General features: G+C 55.1%; 3 protein-coding genes and 2 long non-coding RNA genes across 11 annotated transcripts in view; 3 read left to right on the top strand and 2 right to left on the bottom strand.

The window, feature by feature from the left end:
* The first annotated feature begins 116 nt into the window (after positions 1–116).
* HP (haptoglobin) lies at positions 117–1,831 on the top strand. Its single transcript, XM_068202807.1, is given in 6 exon segments — positions 117–177; positions 642–746; positions 749–902; positions 904–975; positions 977–1,225; positions 1,227–1,831. Coding segments are annotated over 6 exon segments (759 nt in total). The 3' UTR covers positions 1,345–1,831.
* Positions 1,832–1,992: 161 nt separating this feature from the next.
* On the top strand, positions 1,993–11,566 carry DHX38 (DEAH-box helicase 38). The gene is made up of 26 exons (XM_068203299.1): positions 1,993–2,476; positions 2,703–2,890; positions 3,047–3,148; positions 3,561–3,726; positions 3,833–3,951; positions 4,061–4,137; positions 4,222–4,377; positions 5,006–5,167; positions 5,253–5,360; positions 6,227–6,339; positions 6,442–6,579; positions 6,799–6,985; positions 7,075–7,260; positions 7,685–7,825; positions 8,000–8,110; positions 8,183–8,299; positions 8,535–8,642; positions 8,758–8,870; positions 9,374–9,582; positions 9,668–9,822; positions 9,902–10,057; positions 10,133–10,267; positions 10,346–10,471; positions 10,853–10,948; positions 11,092–11,213; positions 11,333–11,566. The coding sequence occupies exons 1-26, from the start codon at positions 2,160–2,162 to the stop codon at positions 11,415–11,417; spliced, it is 3,693 nt and encodes a 1,230-aa protein (XP_068059400.1). The 5' UTR covers positions 1,993–2,159; the 3' UTR covers positions 11,418–11,566.
* PMFBP1 (polyamine modulated factor 1 binding protein 1) lies at positions 11,512–15,515 on the bottom strand. 4 transcript variants are annotated; one of them, XM_068203314.1, is made up of 8 exons: positions 14,847–14,935; positions 14,731–14,764; positions 14,440–14,624; positions 13,732–13,980; positions 12,974–13,102; positions 12,531–12,695; positions 12,258–12,425; positions 11,512–12,180 (listed from the first exon to the last, which is right to left on the bottom strand). In XM_068203314.1, exons 3-8 carry the CDS (start codon positions 14,614–14,616, stop codon positions 12,043–12,045), a joined length of 1,026 nt encoding a protein of 341 aa, XP_068059415.1. In that variant the 5' UTR covers positions 14,617–14,624; positions 14,731–14,764; positions 14,847–14,935; the 3' UTR covers positions 11,512–12,042. The 4 variants fall into 4 exon arrangements, with proteins under 4 accessions (XP_068059415.1, XP_068059418.1, XP_068059414.1 ...); XM_068203317.1 differs by lacking the exons at positions 14,731–14,764; positions 14,847–14,935 and adding an exon at positions 15,359–15,515; XM_068203313.1 differs by lacking the exon at positions 14,731–14,764 and having other exon boundaries at positions 14,847–14,985.
* Positions 15,337–24,289, top strand: LOC137481530 (uncharacterized). The gene is made up of 3 exons (XR_011003526.1): positions 15,337–15,438; positions 16,131–17,453; positions 21,525–24,289. It is a non-coding gene; the product is annotated as an uncharacterized lncRNA (long non-coding RNA).
* Positions 21,750–26,079, bottom strand: part of LOC137481529 (uncharacterized) — a 76,472-nt gene continuing 72,142 nt past the window's right edge. For all 4 annotated transcript variants that reach the window (XR_011003523.1, XR_011003524.1, XR_011003522.1 and 1 more), the window contains 2 exons: positions 22,246–22,423; positions 21,750–21,980 (listed from right to left, as the gene is read on the bottom strand). This is a non-coding gene — a long non-coding RNA (uncharacterized lncRNA). The remainder of the gene's footprint in view (positions 21,981–22,245; positions 22,424–26,079) is intronic.

Raw genomic sequence — 26,079 nt, 5'->3', positions numbered from 1 at the left:
CAAGCACGGAAGACAAAACTAAGGAGGGACCTAGCAGAGGTGGGAGCATGTCCTGGGCTCAGTGCTCTGGGCCAGCTGAGCATTCTCTGTCTGCAGAGTGGAGCTGTGCAAAGCACATGGAGTACCTGGTCAGGTACTGCTGCGACCCGTACTACTGGCTGCACAGCTGTGGTGATGGTGAGGTACACACAGCATGGGCACAGCACCCATGGATGGGACTTCTGCCCTACTCCAGGGATTGTGTGGGGCTGCCCCAATACTAGGTGATGCAGCCTGACACTCCACCCCACTTAACTGGGGTTCATCTTGTTCATCCAAGCCCTGTGGAGGTACAAGCACCTCTGTGCCTGCCAGGTTGTAGGGCAGTGGTGCTGACTCTGGTTTCCACAAATGTGATGAGAATCAGGTATGGGTGAGCCCTGATGCTGTTAAGGATGTGCCTGTCTGTGAGCCAGGTGAGAGCAGACTGCAGTGGCTGGGGGCTGTGCACAGTCTGGGCTGCTGAAGGGCTGCAGAGACTGCTCACAACCTCCATCTGTAGTGCTGCTCCCTGGCCTGCTGAGCACCAGGAGGTAATTGACACCCACTGGGTTCAGAGGGCTCATCTGGGCCTTTCTCTGCCTTATGTCATGTTGGGGAAGCTGAAGAACCCCGCCCCAGGCAGATTCAGTGCATCATCGGGGGCATGCTGGCTCAGAAGGGCAGCTTCCCGTGGCAGGGCTGGATGGTGACTCACCACAACCTCACTGTGGGGCCACACTCCTGAGTGACCAGTGAGGGCTGGCCACAGGCAGGAAAGTCTACCTGAACAGCCACAGTGAGAAACCACTGGAGGAGATTGCCCCTACACTGCAGCTGTTCCTGGGCAGCTGGGAGCAGCCCACCTTGAGCATCGAGCACGTTGCTGCACCCTGGCTACCCACAGGCTGTGGACCTGGCCTCGCTGAAGCTGCTTCTTAGAGAGGAGGGCAGAAGGACTGGCCCAGAAGGTCTATGTGCACCCAGGGTGGGCAGGCTACGTTTCAGTCTGGGGCTGCGGTGCCACCTTTGGCTTTCCTGCCATGCTCAAAGATGTGATACTGCCAGCAGCTGAGAGTGAGCAGTGCTGGGAACACCACAGTGCACAGAGTGTGTCCCACAGGGCGCAGCCCGTCCTTGGCAGTGGGGGGCTGCGGGAGGAGCCCTGCTGTGGGGATGCAGGCAAAGCCTTGCCCTGCAGCATCCCAGCGAGACACCTGCTACCAGCCGCAATCGTCAGCTGCGCGGGACTCCACAGCTGCCAGGCATGGCATGCACGTAGAGCAAGTCCTGGCCTGTGCGAAGGAGACAGCGGCAGCTGGCTGAGGCAAGACCGTGAGGGAATAAAACTGTTGTGCACCAGGCTCTGTGCATGTCTGTCTGTCTGTCCGTGCAGGCTCTGTGTGCCCAGCGCTGCACGGGCCTGTCTACGGGGGGGTGGCGTGTGCCTGCCCCCGCTCCCGGCGGAGTCCTGCAGGGGCTCTGAGGGCTTCTCGCTCCTGCACGGTGTGGAGTGTGCGTGGTGCTGTCCCCGGTGCGCCGCTGTCCTCGCGGCTGTCTCGTTTTCCCCGTGGCTGTCCCCGCGGCTGTCCCGCTGTCCCCGTGGCTGTCCCGCTGTCCGTCCCGCTGTCCCCGCGGCTGTCTCGTTTTCCCCGTGGCTGTCCCGCTGTCCCCGCGGCTGTCCCGCTGTCCCCGTGGCTGTCCCGCTGTCCGTCCCGCTGTCCCCGCGGCTGTCTCGTTTTCCCCGTGGCTGTCCCCGCGGCTGTCTCGCTGTCCCCGTGGCTGTCCCGCTGTCCGTCTCGCTGTCCCCGTGGCTGTCTCGCTGTCCGTCCCGCTGTCCCCGTGGCTGTCCCGCTGTCCGTCCCGCTGTCCCGTCCGCCCGGGACTCCGCCCCGCGCCCACGTGACCATGCGGACGTTGCGTGAGCCGGAAGTCCGCCCCGGCAGGGAGCGTGGCTTGTCTAGCGACGTTGGGAACTCTATGGTGGCGCCTCTCCCATAGGCTCTGGCCAGCGTGTCTATGGTGCATTTGGCTAGAGGGGCTCCTCCCGCCGAGCACTGTGGGGCGGCTATGGCGGCGCTCCGGGAGCCGGGTTACGGTCGCTGAGGGAACTGTGGGGCCCGCGCAGCGCTGCGGCCGCGATGGCGGCGGCGAGCGAGGAGTCACTGCATCGGCTGTCGGGGACGAGCCCGAGCGGCGAGGCGGGCGGGCTGGTACTGCGGCCGCGGGGCGCCGAGCAGCACGTCTTTAAGGCACCGGCCCCGCGCGTCTCCCTGCTGGGACTGGACGTGCTGGCGGCGCAGAAGCGGCGGGAGCGCCAGGAGGAGGCGGCCGGGGGGAAGCGATCCCGCGTCGCGTCCTATAAGGACTGGGAAGAGGGTCGTGACGAGGCGGGTAGCGCCGAGGAAGAGGAAGAGGACGAGGCCAACCGGAGCGACCGCAGAGCTCGCAGGAACAGGTGGCGTTCGCACGGGGATCCCTGGTGCCCTGTGGCCGCGTCCGGCCGGGTAGGGAGCGCAGGGTGGGCACAGTCGGTGACAGGCAGGCCGCAGCCGCCGCTGTGGAGAGAGGGAGACTGCGGGGCGTTATGGCACAGGCTGCGACTGGAGCTGTACGAGACCAGCCGAAGGGCAGCTGTTGCTCAGCACTTGTGAGCATTTTTTCTCTCTGCTCTGCCTGTCCAGACATTACCGCTCTGTCCACGTGGAGACACCTTCCTATACGGGGGGTGTAAGCGAGGAGTTCTTGGAACGCAGCCGGCAACGGGAGAGGGAGCGTCGGGAACATGGAGTCTTTGCCTCCTCCAAGGAGGAGAAGGACCGGAAGAAGGAACGCAGCCGGGATCGGGACCACGATCGTAAACGAGACCGTGGTAATTGCTCAGAGACCTTTGTGGTGCTTCTTGGTTTGGGTCTGGGCTTGTCCTTTTCCCTGTTTGTAGTCTTTACTAATGTTTGTGGTGATTTTTGCAGCAGACTTGGGAAGCCTGTTTGTGCAATAGGCACCTGATCCTATTTTGTTTTTACAGAGGAGCGGGACAGGAGTCATCACAGCAGATCAGAGAGGGATGGCTCATCAGAGCGGAGTGGCAGGAGGGGTGAACCTGAGAGTCCCCGACATCGGCCCAAAGGTGGGAGTGGAACCCGGTAAAGCTCTTGTGTGAGACCTAACAGGGAGGGGCTTGGAGTTTTTTATGCTTCCTGTTGTTTTTGCAGGACAGGGGTGATAGAAAAGCTTGTACCTTGTTTGTGGTTCAGGCAACCATAAAACTCCCAACTGAGCTTGGGTTTGGGAGCAATGTGCCAGCTGTGCATGTTTGAAATTCTGGCAGATCTTGGCACAGCGGTGTGTGTTCTGGGCCTGTGTGATGGAAATATGATCCTTTGAAATTCCTTGGAATCACTAGGTCAGCCCCTTCCCTTAGAGGGAGGGCCAAGTGGATACCCTCTCTCCATGCTCCTTTCTTAAAAGATGTTAGGTGGCTCCAGGTGCCCAGGGCCGCTGCTTGAACAACAGGTGTCAAACCCCATCTCTTCTACCAGATGCAGCCACACCATCTCGCTCCAGCTGGGAGGAAGATGATGGTGGTTACAGCAGTGCCCACCGCTCACAGTGGGAGTCTCCATCTCCCACACCTTCCTATCGAGACTCAGAGCGTAGCCACCGGCCGTCATCGCTGCGGGACACGGACCGGCGGGAGCGGGACAGGTACCAGTGCCTGGGGCTGTGCTGTGAGCTGTGGAGCTGCAGAGGGGACTATGTGCATATGAGAAGGGTCTGGCTGTGCAGTTCCTCCCACCTGCTGTGTTTTCAGGTCTGTGAGGAGCCGCTACTCTGATAAGACACCATTGCCGACCCCATCGTACAAGTACAATGAATGGGCTGATGACCGCAGGCACCTGGGGGCCACGCCACGCCTGTCCCGAGGAAGAGGTGAGGAATCTGGGCTGAGCTGCCCGGGTGGGCAGTGTGGAATCCCCTTTCCTGTGGCATAGAATTGGGGTTTCCTTGGGAACATTCTGGACTCTCTGGCTCACCCCAGGGCGGCGCACAGAAGGGGAGGAGGGCATCGCCTTTGAGACGGAAGAGGAGCGGCAGCAGTGGGAGGATGACCAGCGGGTGAGTCTGGGATGGGCCGGGGGCTTGGGGCCACCAGGCTCTGGGGGCTGGGTGGAACTCAGTGCTGCACCTCTCCCTTCCCAGCAAGCTGACCGGGACTGGTACATGATGGATGAGGGCTATGATGAGTTTCACAACCCTTTGGCTTACTCCTCTGAGGAGTATGTGAAGAAGCGTGAGCAGCACTTGCACAAGCAGAGGCAGAAGCGGATCTCGGCACAGCGGCGGCAGATCAATGAGGTATGGCCAAAGACGCAGGGTTGGCTGCTCTGAACACGTGGGGTTTGCTGCCTCTTGAAACATCCACTTGTTGAGCCCTTGCTCTCAGGTAGAGAAGGACACTCTTGGGCCAGGCTGAAGGAGTGCTCAGAAGGAAACTGTGGTTGAGTTCCCCTGGAAAACTCAGTCCTGCAACTCCTGCATGGGGAGAATTCCCAGTTGGAGTGGCTGGTGGATTGCAGTGTCCAGAGCAGCAGAAGTGCAGAGGACCATGCTCCTGCTATTCTAAGTGCGAGTTACATTACTGGGGCTGTCCAGTGTTGGCCCAGTGGATGCTGGGGACAGCTGCTCTCTTATCATGAGCAGGTTTGTGTCCAGGCTTCCTGATTTATTCTGATTGCCTTGCAGGCAATGTATATCCTGCATTTCCTTGGAGACAGTCCTGTTGACCATGTGTTTCATGTGGGCAGCTTCCTGTACTCTACTGCTTCCAATTACTGTTCCTTACGTTGTGCTTACTTTCAGGCTCACTAGGTTTGAACCATCCTGTTGCCAGTACAGAGCCCAGGCCCAAGCTTTGTGTTCTAGTGTGATCTCTGTGACTTTCTGTGGGGCTTAATTTTGTTTCTGATAACGTTGTTTCCTGCAGGATAATGAGCGCTGGGAGACAAATCGCATGCTGACCAGTGGCGTGGTCCATCGGATTGAGGTGGACGAAGATTTTGAGGAGGATAACTCTGCTAAAGTGCATTTGTTGGTGCACAATCTAGTGCCCCCCTTCCTAGATGGAAGGATTGTCTTCACCAAGCAGGTAGAGACTATGGCTGAAGGCACTGATGGCAAGGAGCTCTGTACATATGAAGCCTTTTTAGTAAAGCAGTGCCTTTTCCCTGCAGCCAGAGCCAGTCATCCCTGTGAAGGATGCCACCTCGGATTTGGCCATCATAGCTCGGAAAGGCAGCCAGCTGGTGCGCAAGCACAGGGAGCAAAAGGAGCGTAAGAGGGTATGCAGCCCTGTGGCTTACTGCCCACTGTACACGTTACGTAGTTCCTCAGAGCCTTGTTTGGACTATGCAGCATTCAGAGTTTGGCAGCAGTGATGCTAAGGAATTCGTATCTTTGTGACCTGGGACATCCTGGCAGCCCAGCTTACTGCATTGCCTCATAGCAGCTGCTGGGGTGTGATTTTCTTGAGCACTGCCCTGGGACGTGAATCACCATGCCTTTGAACATTTGGGTTAAGGGAGAAGGAGGCAGGTGGAAGAATGCCAGTAGCTTAGGGACTGTCAGCAGGCAGTATGGCAGCAGGATTTACCTTATCGGGTCTCAGCAGAAGAGCTGTGAGGAGAAGTATGGGTAGCAGATTAGTTTTTGGGGGTGTTTTCTAGGGACTTTCTCTAAAGCTCACATAGTAGCTGTGGGGAAAGTACAGGTGTGTTCCTTAGAACTGGGCTGGATTTGACCTACTTATCATACCACCACCATACTATGAGCGGAATGGTGGTGGTAGCTAAACTGATAACAGAGGTGGGAGAAAACCCTGTGAGCTGTTGGTAAGGGCAGGAAGATTATCTCTGGTTCACATCTGTGTAGGTTTAAGTTCAAATTTAATGGAAGGGTCAGCAGCTGGAGCTATTTTCTTAGGAGGCAGTTGGTAATCCTTTGCCTGAAGTCTGTGTATCCATCTCAATGTCTTAAAATTTTGCTTCAGTTCATTTGGAAGAGGGGAACCTGATGTAGGAGTGGAGTGTGCATTCTGCACTGGGGAACTGTGGTACTGATATCTTTTTCTTAGTCTTAGGAGTAGGACTGGGGAAGAATTTTGTCAGTGCTTGCTGTGGCAAAGTTATGCTGTTCTCTTTCCTTCCAGGCTCAGCACAAGCACTGGGAGCTGGCAGGCACGAAACTGGGAGACATTATGGGGATCAAGAAAGAGGAGGAGAAGGACGAGATGGTGACAGAAGATGGCAAAGTGGATTACAAGTAGGGGCTTGCTCTGAATTACTCTGCTCAGCTGGTAACAGGGGCTATGGGCATAGCAAAGTGAGTGGAGAGGCAATTTCAGGACTTGAGGTGTTTCCTTAGAACAGAGCAGAAGTTTGCTGAACACATGAAAGAAAAAAGCGAAGCCAGCAGTGAGTTTGCCAAGAAAAAATCGATCCTGGAGCAGAGACAATACCTACCCATCTTTGCTGTACAGCAGGAACTGCTCTCCATCCTCAGGTATGGCTGCCAGGGCATCCCCAGGGCATTGGCCTATCTTTGGGAGCTCAGGTGAGGAATTGTAGAATCATGACCATTGGGAAGCTGTACTCTCAGAAAACAAAAGCCATTGCTTTGTGTTTGCTCAGCTCTCCCACCTGAGTAAGATGATGCTTCGCTAGAGAACACAAAAGCCCTTCTTTGAAGGTGTATGAAGACATACCTTTTCCTTTTCCTCAGAGACAACAGCATTGTGATTGTGGTGGGGGAGACAGGGAGTGGGAAGACGACTCAGCTGACACAGTATCTCCATGAGGATGGCTACACTGATTATGGCATGATCGGCTGCACACAGCCCCGCAGAGTGGCTGCCATGTCGGTGGCCAAGCGGGTCAGTGAGGAGATGGGGGTGCGTCTGGGGGAAGAGGTGAGTCTGGTAGGGAGTGCAGGGGTGCCACCCAATGACAGAGACTGCATGGGACTGTTGGAAGACTTCTGGTATCTCCGCCCTGCCAGGTAGGCTATGCCATCCGCTTTGAGGACTGCACATCTGAGAACACAGTAATCAAGTACATGACAGATGGGATCCTACTCCGTGAGTCACTGCGGGAGGCTGACCTGGACAACTACAGTGCTATCATCATGGACGAGGCACATGAGCGCTCGCTCAACACTGATGTGCTGTTCGGTCTGCTTCGGGAGGTGTGTGTGAGCCTGGGCTAGAGGACAGCAGTATGGGGCACGTCATCTGGGACAGCCCTTCTCTGCCAGGACTAGGAGAGGGAAGCAGAGCTGCCACACCTCTGTCTGCACTTGACTGCTCCAGCATCCTGGTCCTTGGATCTGGGGGGGTCAAGTCTTCTGTAATGCTACCAGAGTCTTGCTGGCTGAACGTCAGAACGGCCCATACAGAGGTCTGTATGGGATTAAGGTTTCCTGGACCGAGGCTGGCAGATCTTTTCAACTGCACTGACCATAGAGCATCAGTGTTTCCTGGCATGCACAGCCAGTGTCTCTGGAGTACAACAGAAGCTCTGTCCTGTGCCATTGTCTCTGTAAGAATGAAAACAGCCCACAGCCATGCATAAATGCACCTTCCGTATTGTTCTTTTTATCTGCTTCCTAGGTGGTCGCCCGACGCTCAGATCTGAAGCTTGTTGTTACTTCAGCCACCATGGATGCAGATAAGTTTGCCTCCTTCTTTGGGAACGTTCCCATTTTCCACATTCCTGGGCGCACTTTTCCTGTGGATATTCTTTTCAGCAAGGTATAGTTACTTTTGTGGATGGAAATGCTGTTGGCAGGAGGGGGTTGTGACCTGGCTGTGCTGTACTCTGAGGGGACACACAGGGTAGGAGTGGCTGTGATGTGCTACAGTCTTGCATGTAGGACAGGGCAGGTAAGGATATTGGTCCAGATTAACCTGGGCTGTGCTGTTCAGACCCCACAGGAGGATTATGTGGAGGCTGCAGTGAAACAAGCCTTGCAGGTTCACTTGTCTGGTGCTCCTGGAGACATCCTCGTCTTCATGCCTGGCCAGGAGGATATCGAGGTGAGTTGAGAGGGCAAGCACTATCCTACCCTCTTGTTTCAGTCTGATGTTTTCACCCCTCTTTGTATCTAGGTGACCTCAGAGCAGATTGTGGAGCACCTTGAGGAGCTGGAGAAGGCACCTGCTCTTGCTGTACTGCCAATCTACTCTCAGCTGCCCTCAGACTTGCAGGCCAAGATCTTCCAGAAGGTGCTGATGTGTGCTTTTGTGATTAGGGTGGGGACAGGGAAAACTGGAGCAGGAGACGGTACAGAGCAGGAGTGAGAGGTGTAGATATATTTTGGTATTGCATGTGGAGGGTGAGAGAAAGCATGTAGCCCACCCCACTTCCCAGGAGTCACTCCTGTCCATCTGACACTCTGCACTCCTCCTCAGTGGAGCAGAGCCATGCCAGGGGCGTGACTGACATGCAGTGTGCTTGCAGGCTCCTGATGGGGTCAGGAAGTGCATTGTTGCCACTAATATCGCAGAGACCTCACTGACAGTGGATGGTATCATGTTTGTGATTGACTCTGGCTACTGCAAATTGAAGGTGAGCCAGGGTTTTCTATACTGTCTGTATCTGGTTTCTGGGGTAGGTCGAGGGAGTTCTGAGGTCACGATCTAGCCTTCCTCTTACTTCTGTCTGACTTTCTTGTGCCCTGAAGGTTTTCAACCCCCGTATAGGCATGGATGCGCTGCAGATCTACCCCATCAGTCAGGCCAATGCCAATCAGAGGGCCGGTCGAGCTGGCCGGACAGGCCCAGGCCATTGTTTCAGGTAGGCATGTCACTGGTGTTCCTGTTCCTGTTGTATGCTCAGCTTGACTTCAGGTTATGTATATCTTTTTCTCACTGGAGCTGTTCATTATCTTGAACTTTGGGGGTGGTATGGGCAGTAGGCAGGCCTGAAGGCCTTCTTTGGACCCAGTCCTTCTGCAGAGAAAAGGATGTGCTCCACTTTCTTCCTGTGCCCATCTTCACTTGTGGCTGGTCTGCCCTGGATGCCACTGGGATAAGAGCCAAGCCTAAGGCCTTTCCCAGGCTATGCTGTGAGACCAGGGAAGGGCTGTGCTTGGTCATGTTCTGTGCTGCAGCCCAAACACCCCAATGTGCTGGGGAGACCCCACTTTGACTGGACTACTAGTGCCTCCCCAGGGTGCTGCTGTTGGGTGCAGGGTTGCTGCCCTGTGCCATGCTGGGCCGGGCTGGGCAGAGGCTGGCAAGTCTGTAAGGAACGCAGTGGCCGAACAGGAGGAGCATGCTCTTGGCATCTCTTCCCAGGCTCTACACCCAGAGTGCCTACAAGAATGAGCTGCTGACGACCACGGTGCCCGAGATCCAGCGCACCAACCTCGCCAATGTAGTGCTCTTGCTCAAGTCCCTGGGTGTGCAAGACCTGCTGCAGTTCCACTTCATGGATCCACCCCCTGAAGACAATATGCTGAACTCCATGTACCAGCTGTGGATCCTGGGGGCCCTGGATAACACAGGTATTGGCTGCTGGGGCAGGCTGCCAGCCCATGGAGCTAGGGTCTGCCCAGCTGCTGATCACTGATACCTGTTCTGTTCCTACAGGTGGTCTGACCTCTACAGGACGCCTCATGGTGGAGTTCCCACTGGACCCTGCACTCTCCAAAATGCTCATTGTCTCCTGTGACATGGGTTGCAGCTCTGAGATCTTGCTTGTTGTCTCCATGTTGTCTGTGCCTGCCATCTTTTACCGGCCTAAGGTACGAGATGCTGCTGCTCCAGCAGCTCAGGGCCCTTCCCTGCCCTTTGACTAACCCATGTTCTTTGCTCACCTTTCAGGGCCGAGAGGAGGAGAGTGACCAAGTGCGGGAGAAATTTGCTGTTCCAGAGAGCGATCACTTGACTTACTTGAATGTTTACCTGCAGTGGAAAAACAACAGCTATTCTACCCTGTGGTGCAATCAGCACTTCATCCATGCCAAGGCCATGCGGAAGGTGAGGCTGTGGCTGTAAGGCTGGGAGACACAGCCTTATACAGAAGAGGGATCTGACCAGCACACACCTTTGCAGGTGCGGGAGGTGCGTGCCCAGCTCAAGGACATTATGGTGCAGCAGCGAATGAGCCTGGCATCCTGTGGTACAGACTGGGATGTTGTCAGGAAGTGCATCTGTGCTGCATATTTCCATCAGGCTGCAAAGCTGAAGGTGAGAGGTGTCTGAGCTGCCTGGGGGCTGCAAGGCTCTGCCTGGGAACAGGTGGACTAAGCACACTTGTCTTTGCAGGGCATTGGGGAGTATGTGAACATCCGCACAGGCATGCCCTGCCACCTGCACCCCACGAGCTCCCTGTTTGGCATGGGCTACACACCAGACTACATTGTGTACCATGAATTGGTTATGACTACCAAGGTGAGCTTGAGCTGAGGGCTAGCAGGAAGGGTGATGAGTGCTCCAAGGGAGAGGGGAGGGCTTTGCTGTGAGACTGAGATCTGTCTGAGTGGCAGATATCAGCCTTTCCCATCTATACCAAGGAGGCATGTTTTTGTCATCTGTTTGTCCCTTACCCCATTATTTTTCTCTGGCTTCTGTGGGATATGTTTGATCCTCCTTGTGGTCAAATCCAACCTGTAGCAGCTTCTGAGGCCAGGAGGAATTATCTGGAAGGGATATGGTCCCAACCTAAAAAGTGCCATCAGCAACTGGGGGAGGAAGGGAGCTGCTATGGCTCTGGGAATGGTGCCCAGGCCCCAAGGATGCCATCCTGCTATCCTGGTACTTTTGTCCCTGCAGGAGTACATGCAGTGTGTCACTGCTGTGGATGGAGAGTGGCTGGCAGAGCTGGGCCCCATGTTCTACAGTATCAAACATGCTGGCAAGTCACGCCAGGTAAGTATTCTGTCCTGGAGGAGCTGGCGAACTGCAGGCCCTCTGCATCCTGCTGCTGTATGTGTGTGTACATACATGAAGGGAGCAAGCTTGTGGGCCCGCAGGGAGTCTGCTGTCCCTGACCTGCTGCTGCCTTGCTGCAGGAGAACCGGCGCCGTGCCAAGGAGGAGGCATCTGCCATGGAGGAGGAAATGGCTTTGGCAGAGGAGCAGCTGCGTGCCCGCCGGGAGGAGCAGGAGCGCCGTAACCCGCTGGGCAGTGCAAGGTGCGTGATAGCCCTGCCTGCCCATGCCTGTGTGGAGGATCCCAGCTTCCCTGTGGGAGTTCTGGTGCAGAAAAAGGTGCAGGAGAAGGCACATTAATGGCCCTTGTCCTTTTTGACAGGTCTACTAAAATCTATACCCCTGGGCGAAAGGAGCAGGGGGAGGCCCTGACCCCACGACGCACCCCAGCCCGCTTTGGTCTCTAAGAAGGCACAACCTGTTGCTTTGAGGATTAAGGTGGTACCCAGCTACCCTAATCAATGTATTCTGAGGTCTCTACAGCTTGTGGCCCTGGAAGGCTTTGGTGCTTGGCACTAATTTTATTACAGAACAGAAATAATTTTATTTGTTTAAAGGTTGTCAGTCTAATCCTTGCTTTATTTTGCACTGCTTCTTGTCCTGGAAGAGGTAGCTCTGGTAGCTCTACCTCCTGGTGGAGGTAGCTCTGCAGAATCATGCAGAGCTGGTGCTGTCAAGTTGTTGCCCTGTAGAACCTGGAACAGGGCACAAAATTAAAGTGACCTGGAGGACACATACAGCCTGTCCCTGTTTTGAGCCTAGCCCATACCCCTACAAAGGCAGTTGTCCTGCGGCCCATGCCCTGGACAGGCAGCTGGTGCCCAGCTCTCCCTGCACAGTGGGGGCCATCTGCCCAGCCCTGTTTCAGGCCAGGCTGTGCCAGGAATTCTGCTCACTTTTTCAGCTGTTCACACTTGGGCTGCTCAGGTGTTCTGAACATTAGGTACGGGTTCTCCTCCTGCATCCTGCCTAGTGTGTCTTGAATGCCTGTTTGTATCCTGCACCTGCTCTGTCACCTTGCTGAGCTCTTCCTTAAGGAAAGCCAGCTCCACCTTGCAGATAAGCAGCTCGTCTTCTCTGAGCCAGAGTTCGCTCATTGTCCAGGTGTAGCTGCTGCCAGTGTTGGACTAGGGTGCTCAGCTCCTTCAGCCTCTCCTGGAGGGAGTAGGTCTGCCCATGGCACAGTGAGAGACACAGGCTGAACACAGACTCCTGGTCTTTCACAGGAAGACTTGAGACATCCTTACCTCCTGTTTGCTCTGCTCCTTGAAAGTCTGCATCTTCCTCAGCTCCCGATGAAGCTGCTGCCTGTGTGTCTTGTAGTCTGCAATCTTTTCTGCCTGCTTGGTGCTCTCTTGTCGAGCTTGGGCCAGCTCTGCCTGGAGGTTCTCCATGTCCTGCACCTGCCAGCAAAGCTGTGGGGCAGGGATGGTGTTTGGCTATGGCTGAGCCTCTTCCGGAGGAAGGAGAGGAGTCTGGGACTGAGGCTGCATCCCTGTCCTGTCCTACCTTGCCCTCACCTGTTGCTGCAGCTCTGCCACTTTTCTGTGTAGGCCTTGGATGGCCTCGTTGGTTCTGCTCAGCTGCTGCAGACTCTGTTGCTCCTGGGCCTGGGTGGCTCCCAGCTGCTCCTGCAGCCGGGTTGGGCTGTACTGCAGGCCTTGACTCTGCTCCTGTGCCCCCAGCTGCAGAGAAGGCAGTGTGTTGGGGGTTGGCCTTGTACTGTGTGCCCTGCCCTGAGCACAGGCACAGCTGCCGTCTGTGAGCTGCAGGATGCTCAGGGCTGGCTGGTGCCCAGCTGTGAGAGGTGGTGGGGGCAGGCTGGCATTGTTGCCTCCCACCCTGTCCCAGGGCTTCTGGGGGAAGGGGAGAGGGGGTCAGCCCTGCAGTGTGGTTGTCATGGCTGCTGTGCCCCCCTTGCCCTTAGGCTTGGTGTAGTGGCTGGAGGGCTGCCGGCACTGACCTGCTTGAGCAGCTCTCTGCTGTCTTGTGGGATATCGTGGCTGGTGTCAAAATCACTGTGGGCAGCCAAATAGGAGGTGACCTCTGTCTGCACTGCCTGGTACTTCAGGTGGAGGGGTGCATCACTGACCTGTCAGTACCCAGCAGGGTGTGGGATCACCCTGTGCCCCTGTTGTGTAGAGCTGAGGCTGCAGAAGGAGCCTTTCTGGGACAACCCATGGACAATGGACTGTTGGGCAGGGCCTGTGACAGAGGAATGTGGCCTGTGCCTGGTGGGAGGCAGGAAGGCTGCTGACTTCTGTTCTCTGTGCAGTCCCCACAGTGCCCTCCCTGTTGTGGCAGTATCTGTTGGACATCCAGCATCCCTGGAAAGCCATCTCTATGGTCCCCGACCTGTGGCAGAGCACGGGCACATGGAGAGTTGTGATCCCAGCTCATTGGCAAGGTTGTGGGCTGTAGTAGTGCCACCAGCCTTGGGACAGTGCCCAGGGTGTCAGTGGGGTTGTTAGGGTCTGCATTCTTCCAGCTCTGCTCAGCTGGGTGGACTGGGCTGTGCCAGCCAGGCCTGCCTTGTGCCTAGGCTGCTCTGTACAGATGGTGCTAGAGCCTCGTGTAGCTGGCAGGATGTTCTCTACCCTCCCCTGGGGGGTCCAGGTGTTTGCAAAGGCTGTGGGGCAGGCATGGTGCCTAGCCTGTGGTGGAGTGGCAGTGGGGGACACATGCAGCTTGGTCTGTGGCCACTGTGCCCAGCAATGGTACCTTGCCCATCAGTGCCTGGAACTGCTGCATCAGAATAACCAAATCCTGGTGCTCCTGCTCCACTGCACAGTCCTGCTCCTGCAGCTGGACCAGTTGTTTGTGGTTTGTGCCCCTTAAGAAGTCCAGGTCCAGTTGCAATGCCTGTATCATGGCTAGCACCTCAATTGGCTCCAGATTTTCCTGCTGTGTGTCCTGGCATGCTCTAGGCTCCCCATGCTGTGGCTCCAGTACCAATGCTTGCCTTTGGCCCTAGGACATGGCATGAGCAGCATGTGTCCAGCTCACCACTGTAGCCAGCTGATCTTGCAGCTCCTGTCTGGGCAGGCACTGGGGCTGGACAATGCTGGCAGTCCTAGCACTGTGCAGAGCAGCACTGGACCATGTTGCAGCCCTTCCACACCAGGTAGCACTGCCCCACGTGTGTGCATGTTCTGACAGTTCCTTTGGGTTCACGAATAGCCAAGCCCCTGACACCACTGGCCCACCACACTGCAGTGAACTGTGGCCACCGTGGGAAATGGTGGCAGTGGGACCAGTGCAGCCACAGCAGGACTGGATCCCCCTGAGCCCTTGTGCTCTCCCCAGCCCTGGGGAAGAGGTGTCTGGAGGTGCAGGCAAGGGCTGGTCAGGGCCTCCTGTGCCACCTGGCCACCAATCTGTGGCTATGCAACCAGTGCCTGGGTTGAGCATATGGTTGGCACTGCTCACCTTGGGCTGCCAGGCCTCTGTCTCCTGCTGAAGCTTCTGGATGGAGCTGGTCAGCTCTGGTTTTGTTTCCTTTGCCCCCGGCAGATCTCTACAGGAGCCTTCAGGCTGATCCTGAAGTGCAGGAACCTCCCCACATGTACCAAATTTTGGCCACTCTCTCACTGTTGGAAGGACCATAACCTTTCCTGCGGCCCCAGACAACCCTTCGTCCCACGGATGTCACTCAGCCCTGCCTGAGGCAGCCCCGCCCTCCCATGGTATTGGCACTGCCACTCCCTGTCTGAGGAGCACCTGCTGCCAGCAGGAGAAGCCTAGCCTGGGGCTCCTGGAAATGCAGGGCAGAGCTGTGTGGGGCTGTGGCCCTCTCCTTAGCAGCAGCTGGTCCTACTGCTGCCCACAGTTCTCACCACAGCCTTCCTGTGCCATGCTCCTCACCATCTTGTGTCCCTGGCATGCTGTGTGACAGTACTCCATATGCCACTGTGAGGTCACCAGGTCCTGGGCATCATCCTCAGAACTGGTCCTGGACATGGCAGCACCCCTGTGTCAGGGCAGGGCCTTGCCACCCTCACGCTGCCCCTGCACTCTCCTCAGGCCATACTCAGTCTGTGGCCAGTCCCAGAACACACTGCTGCGCTGTGGCCAGGGCCAGATGACAGTGGGGATGGCAGCGCTCAGGGCTGTGCCACACCCACACAAGGGACAGGGCTGGGGGGACCTGCTGCAGGGGCACATCCTGACAGGGCCACAGGCCCCTGGGGAGGCTGAGTGTGGACAGGAAAGGCTGAGAGTGCATGTCCGGCTGTCCCGCCCTGCCTGGGGCCATCCCACGGTGCCCAGGTAATCGGATCAGTGACGCGGTCTCTGGGTGCCAGTGCTGCCTTGACTGTGGATGCACAGTGATGGTGTGAGCCCAGACCTGCTGCTGGCCTGTGCTGGTGACATGGGACACCCTGGGCTGTGTGTGCTCCCTTGTCAACGCTCAGTCCAGTTTCACAGGTAAGTGTTTTAACTGGAAATTTCCAAGGCTGAACTGGGCCCAGAAGGTGAACGCAGATGTACCATAGCAGAAATCATCAGTTGCCATGACAACCTGCTCCACCAGCAGGTCACAGTCACGGGTGATGGGAGCAGGCACAGCACCAACAGTCCTATGAGCAGGGCTGCTGAACCCCCTGCTTCCAGAACACAACTGAATTTGGCCACAGTTTCTGCCACTGCAAGGAAATAAAATTTCCCTGCAGACTTCAGTCTTGTTCAGGCAGCGACAGCCAGGGCACAAACCATCCGCAGCACACAGAGCCTTTATGGGACAAAGCTTCATGCCGTGTGTGCTGTGCTGTGCCATGTTGCATGGTGCCACAGGCAATGCTGCTCTGTACCACAGATTGCCACACCGTACTGAGCTGCAGGCAGTGCTTGAAGGGCTCAAAACTGCTCCAGCTCCTTTTGAGCGTGTGGGGCAGCCCCACAGCCGTGACCCACAGCTGCCTGCCCATACTCAGCTGGTGCTGGGAGGATGGGGGATCAAAATTGGCCCCTCTGCTGTGTGAGCACAGTCCTGGGGATGGGAGTTGTCTCACTTTAATTACTGCCGTAATGCTACTCTTTTCAGTGCCACCTTAATTGAAATTAAACAGCTGCCATGTTCAGGCTGGGACAAAAGTGAATCTTTTTTCATTCCCCTCCAGTTTAATGAAGACTGACATGCTGGGAGAAAACAAAGGCGATCCAGCTGCTGCTTCTTGCTGGCACATGCATCAGCAATTACCAGTGACCCTGCGGGCCGGCAGAGACACCCCAGAGCACCCCACAATTGTCAGCCCCAGGCAGCCCAGTCCTATGTCTTGGAGAGCTCCTGTCCAAAAGGTCTGGCTGGGGGTGTGCAGGGAGTGGGGTGCCCATAACATGGGGCATGCCAGCACGGGGGTATCAGTGCCCAGGTTCTGTATCCAGGCTTTCACTCCATCTGTTAAGAAGTGTCTGGCCACCAACCATGACCCAGCGTGGCCCCTCACCTCCCCCCATGCTGCCAGGGTCCTGCCATCCCTGTGGGCTCAACCAGCTTCAGCCTCACAATATTCAAAGTCACCAACTAGCCCACGCAGTGCCTCAGCCTCAAGCCAGGGCAGCAATGTCAGCCCAGGAGTCTTCTCCAATCTTAAGGTTTTTTCTGTTTTAGGACCAGGAGTTTGCTTCATGCCATTCAGTACATTAAAATATGCAAAATGAGGTGCTGCTACAAACCTCATTAACATCCGCCTCCAACATCATTAAGATGTTTCCAAGAAAATTAATTGAGAGACTCATTAAAAATAAATTAAGAAAAATGTGTTGCAGAGCGCCTGCTCCAAGCTCGTAAATCACGGCTCAGAGCTCCAGGCCGCTGCACAGGCAATTAACGCCAGCCAATTTGTTTTATCCTGGCTGCGAAAATTAGAAAGCAGACATGGAGATTAGATTAGGCATGTCTGTCAAGCGGAACTTGGAGTGAATATTTTAGGATACAAAATGGAAATCAGAAAACAAAGCTGGGACTACATTCAGGAGAGCTGGCAGACAGAGTGGCTGGGGTGGAAGGAGGTTTGCATGTTCTCTGTGCCATGACTATGTGTCGATGACACCCATCTCGTGGTCATGCCACCACCAGCTCCGTCCTACCTGCACATCGCCCGTCCTTGGTGGCTGCGCAGATGCCAATCACCCCTCTTGGGGAGCATGAGCTCCCAGTGAGAGTGTTCTGAGCTGCTGTGTGTGACACAGCCCAAGCCAACACATTGCTTGTATGTGCTGATTACACACTTGGATTAGCAAACACAGTGCAACTGGGTGAGACCACTGCTTGGGCCTCCATCAGCTTTAGGCCGTTGGTGTCACTTTGTCCATCTCCAGTATCTTCCATCACAGGAGCTCAAACCACTTGATATTCATGAACCAAACTGCAGGGCTCCTCTGTAAAATAAGTGCTGTGATCCTTGTTTCACACAGATGAGCCAAAGAAGAGATGACTTAAGGTCTCGTTTGTACTTACATGAATGCACAAGCAGCTCATGCAGTAGCTGCTGCTCTGGCACATCCCAGTGGGACACACTGGTGGCTGCTCGTGCAGCCAAATGTCCAGCTGTGGCGGTGGCATGGCCCTTCGTGGCAGTAGGAACCTGTGTGCTACCAGTGCTCATGGTGCAGGGGGACCTCGGAGCTCTAGGAAAGGCTCCGGAAGGAGCCGTGGGCACTGCACAACTCAAGTGGTGTTCTGTGAGCGGTTTAGTGCAGAGCAAGGTCACACATCAGAATGCAAGAGGAAAGTGGGAACAGAGCAGAAGGAGGCTCTTGTATCAGCAGGCAGAAGTGTACCCCAGTTTGATGTCTGTGAGATGACACAAACCAAACTGAAGCTGGAGTTCAACACACAGAGAAATGGTTACCCTTTGGTAGAGCAAGTTGGACACTGTGGATGGGCCATCCTTGGCCTCTTGGAACCAAGTCTGGATGGCTCATTTCCAGCTCTGCCTATCAGTCCCTGATCCCAAAGCAGACAGTGATGCTGGTCCTTTAATGAGGTCTTCACTGCCCCGCTGGTGCTCTGAGCCAGGACTCCCCATCTGCTCATGTGGTTCCACCTCCTGCCATGCGCAAGGACACCTTCCACCTTCCAGGGTGCTCCAAGCCCTGTTCAGCCTGGCCTTGGACACTCCAGGGATGCGGCAGCCACAGGTGCTCTGGGCACCTTGTAGCAGTGGCGGGCAGGGGCTGAGAAGAGCTGAGGTGACCGGAATGGAGGTCAGGGTGCTGAGGTGACAGGAGGGGCTGAGAGGGAGCTGAGGTGACCGGAGTGGAGCTCGGGGTGCTGAGGTGACCGGAGTGGGGCTCGGGGTGCTGAGGTGACCGGAGTGGGGCTCGGGGAGCTGAGGTGACTGGAGTGGGGCTGAGAGGGAGCTGAGGTGACCGAAGTGGAGCTCGGGGTGCTGAGGTGACCGGAGTGGGGCTCGGGGTGCTGAGGTGACCGGAGGGGCTGAGAGGGAGCTGAGGTGACCGGAGTGGAGCTCGGGGTGCTGAGGTGACCGGAGGGGCTGAGAGGGAGCTGAGGTGACCGGAGTGGGGCTCGGGGTGCTGAGGTGACCGGAGTGGAGCTCGGGGTGCTGAGGTGACCGGAGTGGGGCTCGGGGTGCTGAGGTGACCGGAGGGGCTGAGAGGGAGCTGAGGTGACCGGAGTGGAGCTCGGGGTGCTGAGGTGACCGGAGTGGGGCTCGGGGTGCTGAGGTGACCGGAGTGGGGCTCGGGGTGCTGAGGTGACCGGAGGGGCTGAGAGGGAGCTGAGGTGACCGGAGTGGGGCTCGGGGTGCTGAGGGTGTCCCGGGGGCCGCAATGCCGGCGGGCTGCGGCGGAAGCCTGGCGCATGCGCGCTCGCAAGCGCCGCTCCGTCCCGTTCCCGGCCGGCAGGGGTCGCTCTCGACCCGCGCGGCGCTGCCCGTGAGGGCGGCCCCGCCCCGAGCACCCTCGAGCACCCCCGGGCACCCCCGGGACACCCCTCGAGCATTCCCCGGCACTCCCTCCGGCCATCCCCCGAGCAATCTCTCCCGGGCGTCCCTCGAGCATCCCCGAGTACCGCCTGGGCACCCGCCGAGCACCACCAAGCACACCCCGGGCACGCCCCTAGCACCCCCAGCACCTTTGTTCTGCCGCGGTCCCGCTCGGGCTGGGCGGGAGGCGGGGACCGCTGCCCCGGCCGGGGGTGCCCGGGCCGGCGTTGCCGAGCCGAGGTTCCCAGAGGGGGTTGTCCCAGGGATGGCGGTGCCCGTGCCGGGGGAGCAGGTGCAGGGAGTGCCGGGCCGGGGGCTGCCTGGAGCAGGGGTGCCCGGTGATGGGAGTGCCCGCGCCGGGTCTGCCCGGTGCTCCCGCCGCAGCTCAGCCTCAACCCGGGGCAGACAGAGAGCTGGCAGGTCTTGAACTGGGCATGGGATTCATGAACGGGGAAGCGGGATCAACGTCTCCGTCGGTAGAATCTTAATAAGCCTTAAAGGTTATTTCTGAGCGGTTGCAGTGACAATTCTTGACCCTTCGTGTTGGCAGGGAGCCGTACCCCGGCCCGATCCCATCCGGTACTGCCCGGGGCATGCTGCTGTGTTTGGGATGAGGAACAGCGACAGAAATACAGGCAGTGTGGCCACAGTCCACCGGGAGCGATAGCAATCGGGACTTGCAGGGCTTTGCATTCTGCGGTGCGAATGATCTCATTATCCTTGCGAGGGTCTCAGCCAGCTACTTGAAAAATACTTATTAAAAACCACAGCAGCTCTAGGGAGAGGGAAGGAAGAGAGAACAAACTGGATGTGTAAAAACAGAAAGGGGAAACGGCCACAGTAGCAATAATGGGTCGGGACCTGCTCTGCCCTGCTGTCTTTCTAGTGGAGGCTGAAAGGCCATGACACATCCCAGAGTGCACATCAGTGTTTTGCCTCTGCTCTGTTCCTCTAGCTACCACATGTTCCCATGAAACCTCGTAGTGGGGAGTGTTGGTGCATGAGGAGGCCCACCCAGCCCAGTCACCCAGGAGCCAACCTCTGACATTCCCATTGGTCAAACACGGGCTCACCTGGCTCATCCCCTTGTCCTGCCCCGGCAGCGTCAGCCTGAGCAGGCCACCCAGGGCTAGCCTGGTTGTGTTTAAACACTTCCCCCCGGGGTCAGGAGGAGGGCGCAGACGGGCATGGGAGCGGACCCGCAGGTGTGCAGCGGTCATTGGAGCTGCCTCCTGCCCGCTGCTGGTGCTGCTGTGTGTTCACATCATCACGGCACCATTTCCCCGGCTGCTTCTGCCAACTGCATCTCAGGTTTTTGAATCTGTGGGTTAAGGACATACACGAACACTGTAGGAGCTGCCATGTGTTCCTCTAAGGAACCAAGAAATGGAAATCATCAGAAAGTAGAAATTCTGATGGAAATTGGAAGGAACAAATGGAGCAAAAGCAGTGCTGCTCGGGTCTGGTCACAGGACACGAGGCATTGGTGGTTCTTGCAATTACAGTCACTAAGTTGCTGGAAGAGGGATAGCGCCCCTGGACAGCCACATCAGCAGCTCTGGGGCTTCTTTCTGAGCCAGCAGTGATGGCAGCACTGTGTGGGAGGTCAATAAAAAGCAAGGGGGCTGAGGGGAGACAAAAACCAGAGGGAACTGGGTAAATGGAAAGAGACTGGTGGTGGGGAACACAGGGAGAACCTCCAAAGGGTTACCTCCAAGGGAGGTAATGGGGATACAGATATGAAGCAGAAAGAGAAGGTCCCCCCTTCCCTTCCCTTCCCTTCCCTTCCCTTCCCTTCCCTTCCCTTCCCTTCCCTTCCCTTCCCTTCCCTTCCCTTCCCTTCCCTTCCCTTCCCTTCCCTTCCCTTCCCTTCCCTTCCCTTCCCTTCCCTTCCCTTCCCTTCCCTTCCCTTCCCTTCCCTTCCCTTCCCTTCCCTTCCCTTCCCTTCCCTTCCCTTCCCTTCCCTTCCCTTCCCTTCCCTTCCCTTCCCTTCCCTTCCCCTCCCCGGTTAACCTTAAGTCTCTGGCCAAAAAGAAAGGAGTATTCTAAGACAAAGGATAAAACCCAAGGGAAACAAAGTTGAGACCATATTGCTGCTGCATAGAAAGCTTCATTAGCTCTGTTGGCATAGCAGTCATGAGAGGAAAAAAACCCCAAACAGTAGAAGTGATGTGAAGGGACTGACTGCCAGAGGAGGATGTCATCCATTTACCATCTCTTGATGTCTTCAAGCCCAGCCAAATGCTTGTCTGAAGCTATCTTAGTCAGACAAGTTACTGATTTCAGAGTAAGGGGAAATTTTCATGACCGTAGGTACCGGAGGTCATGCAGCCCAATCCCTTCCTGCTCACCCCGGGAACCTGTAGGAAGGAAATGCAAAGGAGGATCACAAGAACATGTTGCTATTTGTGCTCTTGGATAGGAGTTCACGCCAGCACTGATTCATCTGGATACACTGGCATTCCACAGCATTACTCTGCCCCTCAGGTGGGCAAACATTTGAGGGTAGATGTGTCTGGGAGAGGCCAGGTCTGCTGACCTTATATAATTTCTTCTTTTTTTCAGATGTTTAGCAGCTGTCCCCAGTCTCCAAGGTATGACTCAGCCAGGTGGTCCTAACCTTGCTGAAGATCTGGGGCATTTGCACCATCTTTCTCACAAGATCTCACTGCAGTCTCAGCTGCTGTAGCTCTGTTCCTCCTCAGGAATTAGGTTTGGGGCTGTGTTAGAATAAAATCAGATGAAGATGGAGAGATGGATCTGTGGAAACGTTTGTATTGTGCCCAGGAGCAGCCCAAAAGGCAAACTGACTGTTAACAATTATCAGGAAAATAATGGAGAGCAGATCACAGTTCTGCCAATGAACAGATTCATACTGAAAAGTGCACTGTGATTTCTATATGCAGCTCTGTCTGCCTCTCTCGAGAAAAAGATTTGGAAGTGTTTCAGAGAAGACCAACAAGGATGATCAAATACAAAGAATATTTTCCATGTGAGTTAAAAATGGATAGTCTTTTTGGGCTGGAAAAAAATAGACTGAAGAGGATCACAGTATCAAGTTTAGCAAATAGAGGTTGCCTGCAGTATGACTTCTCATCATCCCTTCAATGTAAGAACCGACAGCACCCCATAAATTAGCAGGTAATAACAAAAAAGCAAAACCCAGATCTTTTATTTAATGTTGTGCTGTGTCAGACTGCTTCACACAGGGTGTGGTGCACCCCCAAAGCTCATATGCATTCAAAAATAAATGAAACATTTTAATGGGAGAAAAATACCCACTCACATTGATGGAATGCAAGACCCCATTTCTGCTTCCGGAGCCCATGAGCTGCGGGTGGCTGAGGCTGGCAGAGTGTTCCCGGAAGCACCGTGGGATCTGTGGCCTCTCTAGCCCAGCATGGATGCGCCAACCAGACTCCAGCAATGAATCACCAAATTGCACTGTCTTCTCCTGGAACAAGCTACCAGTGGAGAAATAGAAAACAGGTTTTTTGTAGCTATACTGAAACTTCACAGTTGATTTTAAGCCTCTTAGACAGTATAATACTGACTGCAAGTTCCTGCTGAGGGCTATCGACTCCAGCGTGTGCCAAGCTGCAGGGAACACCCTGTGCCATGCCTGCGTGTGATGGAGCGTGTCTCTGCACCCACAGCATGACTGACTCCGATCAGAAACCAGCTTCCTGGGATTTCCCACCAGCATCCTTTCAGACTGCCATCCAGCAGCAGAGATCTGTGCATGCACGGGGTGGCAGGCACCAGAAGACAGCATCATCTTCAAACCACGTGGAGGGATTAGTGCAGGCTGGAAGCAGCCCCCCACTGCCCTCTGTCCAGGATGGGACACACTGCCTGGTGGGCTGTGGGGAAGGAGAGGGCTTGCACTGCAGAGATGGCTTTCCCAGGTCGTGTGCTTGTAAGCAGACACCGTGGCAAAAAAAATGTATGTTCTTGTAGTGTAAATACTAATCTGGTTCTTTTGAAGCACCTGCTGTTGTGCTGCTGTGGCGCGAAGGAATGTCTGCATGATGGAATGCAAGGCTATACCTTAAGTACTTCAAATTAATTGAGAGCAGTAGTGTTTCGTGCTGTGGGACCACATCGAGGCCACTATTTACTGTCCTGTAGATTAGAGCTGCAGGCAGCATGGATTGTGTGGGCAGGATGGGCAGGGTGGACAGGATAGGCCATGCAGACAGGACACCAGAGCAGCAGCTGACAAAGGTCAGCTGTGTGGTGCTGTTCCGTTGTTAATTCAGGCAGCATCTGTGCTTTGTCACACACTTCCTATTCTGTGACACACTGCTCTCAGCAGTGATTCAGCAGTCACAGATCCTCCATCTTTTTATCAAGGTAAGTCACCATCACCATTATTTTTGCATACCTTCTACTGCAAGAAAGAAGAGGTCAATACTGAGCTGCAATGAATGCTCACCCAGTATGGTAACCAGCCAAATTCCAAATTAGCAGCATGGTTTAAATACCCAGCCTGCTTCTACATGGTGATCAAGAACACAGTGGAAGGGAGTGGAAGGGGCCCCTGCTCCAGCTGGGTAATGCTCCCCTATTTCTGGAGTTTGTAAGCACAATATCAAAATTACAAAGCACAACACTTTCCATTTCTTGCTTTCATTTTGAATTAAAGGCCTTCTATTGAAGACACTCACTTCAAAAACCAGCCAGGCACTTTCTAATATCAAGCAAAATGCCTGAAGAATAAATTGCTCCTATCAGAAATAAAGCATTTAAGTTCTGCCAGAAGCAGAGAGATCTGTGTTTGTAAGTCCCTCCAAAGGCAACTCCATCTTTCCTGTTTTGCTCTCATTTTCTTTTGATGCATGAAGCCTGCACATTGCAGTGCTGTGATTGGATTCAGCTTTGGAGCAGTGTAATTGTAAATATTCATTGGAATCCAAGCTAGTTTTCCCAAGTCTCTCTTAAAAGCTTTGCAGTTATACAAACAGCCATGGCTCTGCATTAGCCTCACAGCCTGGAGGCTGCCTACTCCTCCCCAGCCCCAAAGTCTGCTCCGTCAGAGGCTGCATGGAGAGAAATCAGCCTTGCCAACCATTTTAATCAATGCTCTATTATTTTCTTTATTCTCGCTGTAATGACTGTGCTGCGGAACTGGCTCTCAGATACAGGTACCCAGTGGGGCTCCTCACTAGTGTCTACACTAATAGCATGGCTCACCTTGGCTCACAGTTGCCCTGACTGTCCTGGCCATGTTTCAGTCCCTGTCTCTCTGCTGATGTTGACAAGGTGTCTGTGAATGGCTCTGACTCCTGGTGTATGGCATACAGTACGTGGTGCATGGTGCAGGGTATTATGCCTGTGACCATTCCTCCCTCCTCTGTGAATGCTCCGTGGCTGCTCTCGTACAGAGGGGCAAGGCAAAGGGCAGCAGGCTCCTACAACTCCTGAGGAGCTGAGGCAAGTTCTGTCCATCAGCCAGACCCTGCCTGTGCCTGTGCTAGCCCTGCACAGCCAAACTGCATGCTCCAAGCGGATCATGCTCTCCAGGTGGTCTCTGACTGCAGCCATGTCCTGCACAGCTCATTTGCAGAACAGCGCATGTAAGAAACTGCACACAGCAATTCTGCTGAGAAGGGAAATTGAATCCAAAAGTTCTGATAGCATATCTACACTCCTATCTCTGTCTCATCCACTCATGTGTTCCCCACCATGGGAGGGACTCTGGCCAAAGCCTGTGGCACAGCAGCACATGTAATGCAGATGGTGGTATTGGAGCCTTCATCACCCAGTGACCTCCTCCAGGCTCTGCTTGCTCCTTTCAGCATGTGTTACAGCCTCTCAGGGAACCTGGGACCAGGTAGGTTGGCAGTAAAAGGGGAAACACTGAAGGAGACTGTGGTGGGGCTCTGGGAAAGGCAGAGCTGCATTACAAGGTGGGAGCAGGGATAGATTTAGGAAATAAGCAATGCTGATGTGAACATCAAGAGGCTGATAGTCTGTCTTCCAGTTCTGAGACAGGGGAACCTAGAAGTACCCTGCGTATTGTGTATCTGTCCTTAAAGCTCTCCTGTGATGCAGGATCCTTGGGCCCTGGCAGTCTACTCACCTGCTCTCTTCTCCTTCCCTTTAGAAAACTGGTCCTAACCCAAATGTTTCCTGATGGAGGCTCTGGCCAGTAGTTCTTCATGGACATGGAGAGCAGATGGCTTTTTTCCCTCTTTCTAGGAGTTTCTTACATTCAGCTGGTGTTGTGATCTCCCTCAGTCATACAAAAGTAAAAACCAAAAACCCAAACACCAATAAAGTAGCCAGATGAGAAATCACAAAAGAAATTACCCTGTCACACAGAGCAGTAGCTATGAAAGCAGATGCCCTGTGAAAGTAGATGAAGTAATGAGGCCTTTATAAAGATAACAGGTTCCAATGTCAAAACAGCTCATGGAGAGAAATTCCCTCCTCCTGTAGATCCGTATCTCCTGGCAGCAGCCACCAAAGTGTCCTCTTCATCTCTTTTCCCAGGTCAAGGCCAGCTGTCTTCAGAATGTGGTGAAGGAGACATCCCTGGGTAGAATCCAGCCCCCAGATGAAGGGAATGAACGTGGAAAAGGACATGGTCACAAAGAAGGGCTGGATGTTGAAACATGCCTGATGGCAGGAGCAGAGGGAACCTGTCCCTGGGGTCCCTGTGGGAATTCATGCCCTCTTCTCCAGATACAACACGTCGCCTTTTCCCACCTGTGGTGTGACACTGTGACCCCTCAGCAGCTGCCAGGGGAGGGGGTGTACCAGTGAACACATAGCCTTGAGCCCCATCAGGGTCTCTGGTCCTTTGGCTGCACAGCTCTGGTGCAGAGGAGTCTTCATGCCATGAGCTGGAAGCATAGTCCTTCCCTTCCAACTCCATTTTGCAAAACAGCCAGAGCTCTGTTCTTCAGTGTTCCTGCTTGGATGATTTATCCAGGTCATGGTGAGGACAACTGGCTAACTGAGGTTAACAGCTTTCTCAGTTTCATTTCAAAAAGACATTAGCATGGGGGCTGTATTAAACGATGATACACCAAGTCTTAATTCATTCACTAGGAGAGCTCATGATCAGGTGGGGGACTAAGCTGACAAGCAGGGCTGTGCTGCCAGTCTTTCT

This window comes from Anomalospiza imberbis, chromosome 12 (assembly GCF_031753505.1).
Source record: "Anomalospiza imberbis isolate Cuckoo-Finch-1a 21T00152 chromosome 12, ASM3175350v1, whole genome shotgun sequence".
NCBI classification, from domain to species: Eukaryota; Metazoa; Chordata; class Aves; order Passeriformes; family Viduidae; genus Anomalospiza; species Anomalospiza imberbis.
The sequence above is the reverse complement of the archived record's forward strand: the minus strand, read 5'-3'. Positions and strand labels throughout refer to the sequence as shown.